This window comes from Strigops habroptila, chromosome 6 (genome assembly GCF_004027225.2).
Source record: "Strigops habroptila isolate Jane chromosome 6, bStrHab1.2.pri, whole genome shotgun sequence".
NCBI classification, from domain to species: domain Eukaryota; kingdom Metazoa; phylum Chordata; class Aves; order Psittaciformes; family Psittacidae; genus Strigops; species Strigops habroptila.
The window spans coordinates 1,165,659-1,177,776 of record NC_044282.2 but is presented as its reverse complement, the minus strand read 5'-3'; the positions used below and the strand labels follow the sequence as shown (position 1 = coordinate 1,177,776).

The 12,118-nt window shown below is 41.6% G+C and overlaps 1 protein-coding gene across 7 annotated transcripts in view; it reads right to left on the bottom strand.

The window, feature by feature from the left end:
• NHSL1 (NHS like 1) overlaps window positions 1–12,118 on the bottom strand; it is a 181,224-nt gene that overhangs the window by 29,912 nt on the left and 139,194 nt on the right. For all 7 annotated transcript variants that reach the window (XM_030490022.1, XM_030490028.1, XM_030490023.1 and 4 more), the window contains exon 3: window positions 7,556–7,683. In XM_030490022.1, the coding sequence (XP_030345882.1) occupies window positions 7,556–7,683 (128 nt within the window). The remainder of the gene's footprint in view (window positions 1–7,555; window positions 7,684–12,118) is intronic.

The following is a 12,118-nucleotide window of genomic DNA, read 5'->3' as shown; positions in this document are numbered from 1 at the left end:
ACGAGGAGTTCCTGCTGTTTATAAATAAATAGCCGTTTATTTATTCTATTATACTTCAACTTTACATCCTTTAGGCCAGCGCCCAACATTAAACTCAATAAAAAAGAAAAATAAAAGCAACTTCCAGGCAAAAAGTAAAAGAACAGAAAAGTAAAATCTCTTCAGGTAATAATAAAAAACATTTCAGCAATGAAATTATTACTAATGTCATCCCACGGAGTTTGGAACCACACTCTGAAACGTGGGAGCTTTTCTTCGAGGAAATAATCCATTTCTGTCAGGTTTGCATTTCTTTACTAGGGAGGCTGCAGATGGGATAGATGCTGTCTCCAGGAAAGGGCTCAACCCTGTGAAAGCCCCAGCAGTTATTTCAATACAAGCTTCTTGGAGGATACCAGTATTTTTTCAGGCCTGCACTGTTTTTAAAAGGCTTTAAAACCATTTCTATAAAATTATAATGTGAATGCTTCTTTTTTATGAGTGTGTGTACATACACTGTTTATATACATATACAGTGTGGGCACGCATATGTATATGTACTTACACATAAGGACTTTTCCATCTCGAATCACTCAAATTCATAAAAACCTTCATTAACTTAAGCAAATTGGGAAAGAAATGCCCTTGGAGAAGGGAAAGCTGCCTCCAGGCCATGCTTCCCCGCAGTTAGGCTTAAAGACAGCTGAGAGAAAGGGTTTGTAAGGAATGTAGCACAGGGGTGCTAGCCCATAGTCACTGTGAGCATGTGTGTGTGCACTTAGAGGAGCAATCGGGGGCTGAGGCACAGAAATATTGCTTTCCCTGTACAAAGAGCTTTTCTTAGCCTGAATCAGGGCACCAAGGGAGACACCTCAAGCCTGGTTTTGCAGTTTGTGTGGGGTGAAGATGAGCTCCAGTGACCTTCAGATACTCTGCTTGGTTGATACTGTCAGCATCGATATCTGTCACATTCAGACTATACTGCAACGCCAGGTCTCAGCTGTCACACAGCAGTAACCAGGGGCCACTCCAGCATGTCAAGTGGCAGCAATACCAGCTACAAAGCCACCATTCCTTTTCAAGGAAATCACCCAAACCATGCAGGACGCTTTTTCAGTTACAGTATTTCTTCAGAAAACCTGAAGAACTGAAGCGTCTACTACAAGGGAATCCTAAATAAAAATTAAAATGTGGAATGACAATCACACATTTTGCAGAGTTAGAAGTTGAGAAAACTGGGGACAGATGGATGAAGATGGACAGAAATGAATCAGCCCAGTGAGCATGTAACAAATGAAAAGCAATTGAAAACCCAATTGTGCAGTTGAGCTCAAAGCACTGTGTCAGTAAGAATGATTTTCTGCCACAGGATAGCGGGGTGTACTTCTACAAAATAATTCAGTAAAAGAGCTGTGGGCAGTTCTGAGCGTACAAATGAACGTTCCCTGTCATGTTTCACCTGTAGGTACACTTTCTATACTTCCTGAAGAAGCACAACTGTCTCTACGTACATTTTTGTCTGCCAAAGTACTCACAGTGATAGTGGTATAGGGGTTTTTGATGTGAAGATACTTTTAACAGGCATGACAAAGCCATACACAGCTTTATTGCACATAAAGGAAAACAGCAGCTCATCTTTCAGCTTCTTTGCAGAGAAATTATTTACCTCTATAATCAGGATGAAAATAGGGAATTACATATTTTTAGCAAACATTCCCAGATTTACAACACAGAAGCTTGCCAGAAGATGCAGTGAATTGCTGCTGTGTAACAGGAATGTCTTCTCAAGTAAGGTCTGTTTATCAGAAATAGAACTGGACTACACAGTGCTTTGAGATTATGTATCTGCTTAGCAAAGCTGATAATAAAACACTATGCTCAGAATAGAAAGCACTTGTCCCATTTTTAAAGCATCTCTGATTCGTAACAACTTTATTGCTAGACTGAAATGGCCAAATTTCTGTGTAACAGGATGTTACACTCATCTCCTCAGGAAATCTTGCTGGAATTTATTCTTTTTAATAGGCATGGGAAGAGGGAAAAGTGGGATGTAAAAGCAGCAGCCTTGGACCTTGCAGTGTTTCCACAAAACCGCATTAGAGGGCAAGGGGCATGAACTTTCAAATGGGAGTTGAAATGAGAATCCAGGAGAAAAATGGCCCATAAATAGCATACAGACAAGCTATATGGCTCACTAAGCCAGAGCCTCTCCAATACCTTGTTGACATACTGTCCCCCAGCCTACTCAGCTGCTGAGATACAACAAAAGGGCTTCACTATCTCAGCACATTCATGCTATTTGAGGTCCCAGATGCTAAGTGACTATATGCTGCATATCTCGCATATCTGCTGCCTAAATACCCTGTTTATTCTTCATCTCTTTATATTCCAGGGGTTTATACTACATTGTTTGAAAAAAGATGGGGGCCTCCAGGAGGAAAATTCAATCCATACAAATTTTACCTTTCAGCAAAGGAACTTCAAACTTTTAGTCTTGTCACTGACCTCAGTCTACTGCAATCACTTCTAAAATTGTCATTTCTCAGAAAAACAAAATTGAGAAAAAAAATTTAAACCAAGTGTTACAGACAGCAGCCATACCAATTCAGCTGCCTAGTACTATTTGCAACACCCTACTTCTTCTCCAGCCTTTTACTAAGTTTGATGGCTTCAAGTGCCCTTTTACTCAATGCAAAGGGATCAGGACAAACAGTAACAGGGGAAAAACATAACAAAACAAAAACCCCAAACAAACAAACAAACAAACAAAACAACCCAAAGCCACAACCAAGTCCCAAACCTTTAAATTCCTCTTCCTTGGTCAATTGAGAATGTCACTTTATGTGCCTGCTTCAATCTACAGCATTTCACACTGTGTTATGGAACGCTGCCACATTATATGTTTACATGAATTTACACTTAAGTTGAATTAGGCGTATCTTGGACTATTTGGTGTCCTCCGGACCAAGGTCCCCAGCCTGGTTCCCCGAGTTTTCGCAGAACACTCCCCTGAATTACTTCTACGTGCAGATCTTCAGTTGCACTAGCTGCCTTTGCTATCCTACTAAATCCTCTACTTCATAATCTTCACTGTCTCACTAAGGAAGGGCTTCTGGGGTTTTTTTTTTTGTCAGCAGAAACTACTGGCCATCAAGCAAGTTATCACACTTCAACCAGCACTTCAGAAATGTTCCTTTCTTCTTCCTTCACTATGCTGCAATGGGATTAAAAACATAGGAAGAGCTGTACTGCATCAGTTCAGAGCTTTAAGAGCCTACCTAGTATCTGCCTTACAATAATGGTCAATCAGTGATGCTCAGGTGAAATTAAATCAGAGGATGCTTACAGTGGATACCTTTCTCTGAATGTTCTCTTAGCACTGGAGGTAGTCCTCCCCCTCAGAATTTACCCAGATGCTTTCTGAACCCGTGTAAACTTTCACCATCCACAGTTCCTGCAGCAGCTGCACAATGTGAGTATGCTGTGAGTGAAGAATTACTCTCTTTTGTTCGTTCAAAGAGTTCCTGTACTCACTTCCTCATGCTTTGGCATTTTACGATTTGAACTGCTGTTTCAACTCAGGGAACTGAGCAGTTCTGCTAGAGACAATGCCCCAGGGCTCTCAGGTGTTCCCACCTCTGAACTGGAGTGGCCCAACTGCTTTAGGCTGTCTTAACACCACACAGTTTTGGATTAAACCTCCTCAAGTCCCTCAAGACAATACAGTTAATACATTTGTTTGCGCTTAAGATACTTAACAGTCTCTTGCAGACACTGAAGAGCCAACTACCAGTTTGGCTCAGTACAGTGGTAAAAATATACTTTTTTTCCCCATGAATAAGCAAAATAGATGTTTTTTTCACCCAAAGCTTAACAACTGTATCAAGGCAAAGTTCATAAGCCAAATAACAGGACCTGGGGAAAAACCAGCATGAGTTTCTGGCATACAAACATTTTCAGAGATAGAATAAAGACATGATATACTGCACGCCTGGGAGCAAGTACTCTCTCTCTAGCTCACATTAATCATTTAAGAAAAATACATTACTCCAAATTAGTAAGTTTTTCCTTGGCTAATTAAAAACCAATGAAGCATCCAATTAAATAAAACACAGTGCTCATTGAGGGAGGGGTTTCAAAGGAGGCAAATGTTAACAGACAAAAAGGAATTAAAAACTTCAGTGAACCAAGTAAAAAGAGGATACTGGGCTGCAGACAAAAAGGAGTAAAGAGGAAAAACAAAGGAAACAAATCTGGCACGGCATTCCTCTGTTGAGCAGCTGATTTTTCCAATTATTATTTTTTTCAAACAGAAAACAGAAGCAGGCTATGAGTGAAGGCTAAGAGCAGAATAAGATTGCATACATGCTAAACGCTACAAGTAACATCAAGCTGCAGATACGGCAGCTGGATGGTCCCACTCTTGGGCAAAGGTACCTTGTTGCTCCAGGGAACCAAGTTACAGCAGGCGCTAATGCAAGACTGAGAGATGCAGTCTAACAGACTAGACTGTTGAGCAAGACAAAAAGAAACAAAGAGAATGAGTGATAAAAAGGGAAAGAAAAAAGAATGAGAAGAAAACACACAAAAGACAAATACATTTAATATACACAATTTATGCATTTCAGAACATAAGGGGAACCAGAGTTTGACAGCAACATCTCAGTGCATCTTTGACGCTGAGAAAACAGAGCAATACTGAAAGGCAGGAATAGCTTCCAAGCCATGTCACCAACAGTGGTATGTAAAAAGCCAGGAAAGGAGGACATTGGTCACAGTAGTCACATGTAAAATCCAGATAAACCAATTTAATCTCCAACAAACTCAATTAGGATCAGAACTGCAGGGGAGATTGGCCTGTGCTCCATTAATGTAACTTGTAAGAATCAACATTTAAAGCGTAGTTTCGAGAACTTCATTTTATATCAACTACCACTCAGAGGATTAAGCTTTCTGTGTTTCCCAGTTTTGTTTGCTCATTTTTGAGTGGGGTTAACTTGCCTGCTTCTCCCCAGCGGTTCTCCTGTGGAACAGCAAATGTTCTGCTTATCCTACACATTTTCTAAGACTCACATTAAACCATGTGCTGCTCTGTGGTATGAATATTACCCTCTGCTGACAAGACACCCACTTACAGGAAATGTGAGAATGTTTGCGGATCGAGGTCTCCTATCACATCACCTACCCATGGTTTCATATCGTCTCCAGACAAGTGGACTATCTGGCTACAGTAAAAAACCCCACAGATTAAAAAGAGTAAGGAAAGATGGTTTCCTTTCTGAAATCACCATGCAGCAAAACGTTGTTTCTTCTGCAAGTTGGCCATTCTGTCAACTTAGAAGTAAATTTCTGAACAGTAAATAGCTATTCATCCACCCATCACTATTCTGCTGTTCTCGAATTTCAACTATTAAGTGCTGCATGTTCAGAATTTAAATGGTGGCTTTTTTTGCCTTGAATAGACAACAAAGCTACAAAGCTTTCATCTAGTGGCAAGGAGTTCACATTCTGAATCATGGGATTTTGGTGACCCCAGTTCCACACTGTTACTGAAGAACTCTTCTGACAGCTGAAATACTCACTCAAGGCATAAAACTTATTAGAGTTACTTGGCACTCTACCAGTGGGATTATAATTCAAGTTCAGAGATCTCTTGTGGTAAGCATTCTTTTCAAAAAAGAGTAAAATTTTAGGCCATTACGAAAAAAGCCAGTTAAGCAAAGATATTGGTCAAAGGACCCCACAGAACACTGAGTTGTACAATACGAAGGCAGAATCATCCTACAGTTTGGAAGGAATTAATGTCTTTCTGAGCTGCAAATAGGAGCAGCAGGGTTAAGGTTAAAGTTCTGAGATAATCACTAACATCCAAGACTGTCAGTTTGGCAACTATCTTTCTCCATGGCTGTGAATCATCCTTTCAGCTAAAAACATTTAAAGGAAACTATTGCAAATGGAAATGGAATTTCTGTTCTATTCTTGAAGCATATTTAGTTGCACCTTTTTTTTTTTTCCAGAATGCACAGAAATTGTTACTAACGTGTTATTTTAACATTCCAATAAACCCTTAACCAAGATGACAGCTCTTAGTCTCTTGAGGCTTCACCCATGTTTACATGCTCTTACTCAAATTGTTAAATAAAAGTGTATTTATGTATTTTTAAATGTTCTATTAGTTTTACATGCTGCACAGCATTGGCTAAGACCAGTTGATAGCATTTACGTATGCATATATATTAATAGCCACAACCAATATGTTAATACTTTCTCTAGCGGAAATCATAATTCCACTGATTCAAGCAAGGTTTTGCAAATTATCATAATGCATTCCACAGTATGAATGTGCTTTACATTCTCTTGTCACTGCCAGTACATACCACACACAGCTACACAAGATGCTCTAACAGTCCCTGCCAATACACAGATATAATGCAATCACCACCTGGATGAGAGACTACCTATTCCACGCCTTTTATGATGTGACTTAAAAGCATGGAGGATAGAACTGAAAACACTGTACCCTTTAAAGTGAGTTCTCAGGATCTGCACACTTCTTATGGAGACAGTTATTTGGTCCATGCTATGGACACACATATGGTTTACTAATGATTTAAAGAAACTCAACTGTGTTACAGTCAGGGATAACCTCCCACTCTCTAAGCAACAGCAGTCTGCGGCAAAGTATTCTGGAACATCTATCTTGAAAACCCCAGGAGCTCAGGCACTTCAGCTTTGGACAGCCAGGTCCAGTGCATCTTGCTGCCACCCCAGCAGTAATGTCCTAGCCCACAACACCAAAGTTAGCTTCTCTTTCAGAGCCCACAGGCACAACAGGGTAAGGTAATGACAGGGGAGCAAAATTTCTTTTCTTCTTTCTTCATTAATGCAACTTATCAGTTCTGTAGTTGAAATGCACACGGACCTATGTATATAACAATGTGCCTTCACAACTTTTTCAGGACTTGTGCTCAACTGTCCTTTCTCTATTTTCTATTTAATTAATTTCTAGATTCTAGACTAAGCATACTTGGAGTTGAGATGTGTGCATATAACCATGAAAACCATGAGGAAAACTGAAAGAAAGTTGATAAACCAATTTAGTGGGCAATTTTTCATTCTTCTGGATGTCTTTACATGAACAGTTGTGATGAATTAGGACAAAGCCTCTACCTAATGAAACTGCACTACTGCCTGTATTAGCAATTCAAAGTGTGCCCATGTCCCTGTTACAGTGAGTATGCTGATGGCTGGTTAATAGCTCCTCCTGCTACTTGAATGTAAACACTTAACAGATTCAAAACAGCTACCCTTGCTGGGGTCTTCCCTCCACGACATTACCAAACTCCTTCTGGCTTTCACTCCCTGAACATGCCAGTGGGAACGCTATATAAATGCATGGGTAGCAGTGTGATCTTTAGAAGACTGTGTAAGTCAGATAACCTAGTATCACTGTAATTCAAGGGAGTAAGCATCTTCATGATCTTCTAAAATCCTACCTTATTTGAACAGTGTTATGGCAGGCAATTAAACTGCACCCAACATGTTCTACTCTCCAGCACTTTGCCCCCACCATTACCTTTTGTTCAATTTCTTCATAATCATCCTGGTAACTTCCACAGATTGCACTGGAGGACGAGGAGAAGGTGGGGCCCTGAGAGTAATACTGCGAGCTCCGGTAGCCATCCCGCCGCAGCTTATCACACTCTGCAGAAAGACAGAGAAAGAGGAGATTTATTCATTACAAGAGTCATTACTGTTCACACTTGGTGTACAATGGCACATACAAAAGTACAGGATATTATTCTGAAAAATTCTGAAAATGTTTACCATGCATTACCATTGTCTGCCCCAAGTAACAGAACCCAAAGGTGCATTTCTCCTATTTGTATCTATATTCCCACTCCCTCACCTATATTATATATATAAGCCCCCACATAACATATATACCCATGGCTTTTATTTAACCCAGGAGATGGCAAGAGCTTTGGAAAGAAGGGGGAAATGGATTTATGTATTTATTTGAGGCCTGGCTCGGTGTCTTGACAGATGGCAGCATCTTGCAGGATGGGAGACGGAAGCATGTGAGTAACACCAGGGGTCTCATTTGCCAGGCCGGTAGACATCCACTATGCGCCTTACACTTGAGATGATGATGTTGCTCACTACTCAAGCACCATCTGCTAAGTAACTTTGGCACTGACCACTTGTCTTGCCTTCCTGCCCACGGAAGAGACCATTTATTGGGATTTTGGAGAGAGGAATGCGTGTCACAGGGATATCAAAATCTCATGTTTCTGCGGAGCATGTGTAGATTAATACTGAAGGGTTTTCAAAGTTCAGAAAGAATCTGGAGCAAACATGCATCCCCACTCAAAACAGGCAAAATCCCAGTCAGCATCTCATCCCCCTCACCCAAGTTTTCCACAATCATCTTCCCGCCTCCTAATTGATATTCAGTGTGATTGTGCTAAAGAATAACAGACGCCAGAGCATAAGGAAAAATTAAATGTTCAAGATGCAGCAACCAAACTCATCAGGCCAGTCAAACTGTTAGCTTTACAATTCCAGAAACAGAGATCTAAATCTCTTGAAAGATGAGGAAAGCAAAAAGAAAATTAGTTATTTGGTACATTCCTAAGGAACTGAAATTTCTGCACAATACATGGGCATTATCAAGTCACAAAGTGCTTTTATCATCAGATGCTGAAGAAAGACTTTCTGTGATAGTACCATGTGCCTCCCTATCTGTATCTTTTGTATACCCCCTACAATGGAAAACATGCAATGTTTATATTGAGGGCAAGGTTTTAGAGAGGCTTTTGCCTGGCAAATAATTAAGTGGAGTTACAATTTGCAACTCCAGCATATATTTAATCTGTTATGCTCAGATGCTTCTGAGATTGAGGTCTGGAGGACTTGGTGCCGATGGGTTAACTGACCTAGAGAAACCACAGCTCTACAAGGATTTAATCAGTGCAGACTTCCCTGAATCTGCACATGCACACAATGCAAGCTTACAGTTCGACAACTAGCCATTTCCACCAGAGCCAGATGTACGTCCTGGCCTATTATGAGTTTCCGTATGGAGTCAGAAAGGACAGCATGGCATGAACCTGTCACCTCTCTCAATTCAAGGACCAAGGTCGGTGGTGGTGAGGTTTGAGATCCAGACCAATTGCTACATCTCAGGAACAGAGGGGTTGGTGACCCTGGTTACCTGTTTCACACGTGTGAGCATGCCAACACCGCACGCATCTGGCAAACAGCTGCTGCATTTCAGGTGGGCAGTGAAAAATGACTGCCAGCTATCGCAGTAAAACAAATTCATTCCTCCACCGCACTTCCAAATCTGGCACTGGATCCAGCCAGATCCAGCACACAACACTGACAAATGTGAGCGCCCTGATGGGCTGTCTGTCTGTTTGAGCTACAAATCATCAGGCATAAGTGAGCTGTGCAGAATAAGACAGCCCAAAGGCTTGTGTCAACTTGTAGTGTGGGTTAACATGCTAAGTTGTCAACTTTAGACACTGTAAGTTTTACCTTCAGACCAGCCACTAATCACCACAAACAAACACGAATACAACCTAAGTTAAGAATGCAACTATTTTTCATCCTGTTCTTGAAATAAGGCCCACGGTCCTGGCTGGCCACTCTTGTGACTTTTGGACATCAGGCATCATGGCACTTCCCAAGGGTGAAGGGCTCCTTCTGGAGTATGATAGATGCACACTCTGATATTAATTGCTTGACCTTATTTGTTCTACTAACCAAGGAGATGGAGATGATGAATAGTGCAGCTCATGATGCCCAGAAGAGCTCCAAAAACTTAAGGAGGTCAACACTGAAGGTCTCAAGTCCACCACAAGTTCAAATGGATCAACAATAAAAAACTGGCTGTTTATCAAGCTCACAATCTCTATTTGTCAAAAACACAAGATCCATGCAACATCAGAAGCTATTGCAGCAATACTGATGAAGAGGCCAAAAGAACTGCTACAAACCTCCAGGGGAACACCACCAACAAAAAGGTGATTTGTTCCCAAGAACAGCTTTTTCTGTGTATTGTCACAGTACAAGGTCAGTCACTGCATCTAACTGAAGCTACTGCTGCTGCCAGACCAAGTGCAGCAACTTCTGTTTAAAAACTGTTTTAGCTGCAGGTATCTGCCCCGCATCTCATCACTACTATTGAAAGTGCACATGGTCTTCTGTAATTAATCAGGTTTGTGTTTTTCAGATAAAATACCAATAAAGAAGCTAGAAATACTTACTCCAGACTCCGGACATGTTGTCTTTTTCCCAGACAAGCACAACTTTGTCCTATTTCCACAACCCCAAACAGAGAGGAGCACTATACACCGAGTGGAATGTAAAAGTTCTTACAGTTATGCATGTTATTTCAGAGATGTCTGTACTGAAGCTGACTAGGTACCAGAAGAATACAGTTATTAAAAATCCTCAGTTTTAAGAGTGTGACGATACCTTAGTGCTAGCTGAGCCAGGGATAGACACACTCCTGGCTAGAACCAGTGGCAGGGCTGCCATTACCCACACTATCCAGTATACAAAACTGCACACAGCCTTTCCTTTCCATATTTCTGCCAAAGAACTGCCATGTTGAACCCCAGGAGCCTGCATCAGGCAGGACACAAACACCCGTTCCCCTCAGGACATGCTCACCAGTTCAAATCTGCAGCACGTGCTGCGGTCAAGCTCAAAGTCATGATCTCATATGATCTGAAATGTGCGACAATACTATTGTGCCCCAGATGAACCAGTTTTGTTTACTCAAACACTGACTCTTCATCCAAGAGGACCAGGAAAGAGCCAATGCCTTGGCAATTGTGATCGGTGGCTGCACTGGATTGTGCCACAGCATGAAGGCTGGAACTACCTCCCCTTTCTCCCTCCACCGCTCTGGGGCTGAGGGCGCAGTGGTGCTGCCTCTCATCTGCTGCTGCCCTGCAAGTGCTTTTCTGGCTAGGTAAAACTATAGATTAGTTCTTGTCCTTCTCCTTCTCTCCTAGTGATACCTTAAATTTCAAAACCTCCTCTGTATTACAAACATTGCTTAAAAATTACTCTAGTCAATTATAATTTATCCCCACTTATGCGGTACAAGTTAAACCATTCCTAGAGAAGAAAATTTTGCCTGAAGTTGAGTTTTGCTGTTCACAGGGTGGTTTTAGTTAAGTGTGAAGAAAGCGCATGGGAAAAGTGATCAAAACCATTTTAAAAGCCCCCTCAACGTTTCCAGTTATGAGAACAGGGTAGATAGGATGTTCAGGAGATGCACGATAGAAGAAAACGTGTTAAAGCTGCCAGTGCCCGACATCATGGTGTCTGAGTCGCTGCCATATACCCAACCACTCGTACATCTGCTCAGGATTGCGGTACCGCAGGGTTTGCTGAATCCTGGCATCAGACAGACGTGTGCTGGGGATGTGCTTCTCACCAACAGCAGGTGAGCACATCATCCTTCTCTGCTCTCTTCCCATCTGCTAAATAACTGAGGGAATGGACAGGTACCAGCAGCACCACACGGAGAGTGAGGTTCTCAACTGAGCCAAGGGTGATTCTGCACCATAGTTTTGTGCCACAGGAACTGAATTCCGTGCTGTTTTCAGTAACTCGACCTCTCCATGTAAAACCTTATAGCTTCTATGACAGGCAGCCAGACCAAGTGTATGAAAACACCTCCAAGGCCTCTCAGCCCAGATCTCCTCACCCCTTTTATACAAGGAACCTGCATGTAATTGCATCTGACCCTGAGCTGGTAACACACAGTAGCAAGTCTTGCATGCAGAGGTGATTTACTGCTTTTCCAGCAACTTGAAACCATATTCTTACATGACCATTTGAGCCACAAATCACTGGAGTGAACAGAAGGCACAGCACTGATACCTCAATAACTCGTCTGACATGGTATTACTGTGAAAAACCAGGATTAATGTTTACCTTGTCTTCTTAGTCAGACCTACACACCCCACTGCTGTGTGGCAGAAGGACGGCTGGGTTTGCTGGGAGGGAACTGCATGTGTTGGCTCTTTTCTTTAACCAGCTTTGATAACATTTCATGCCTGCTGAGCTTCCTACCACTAAAACCAGTCACAACATTTTGAAGTTTATATAAAGT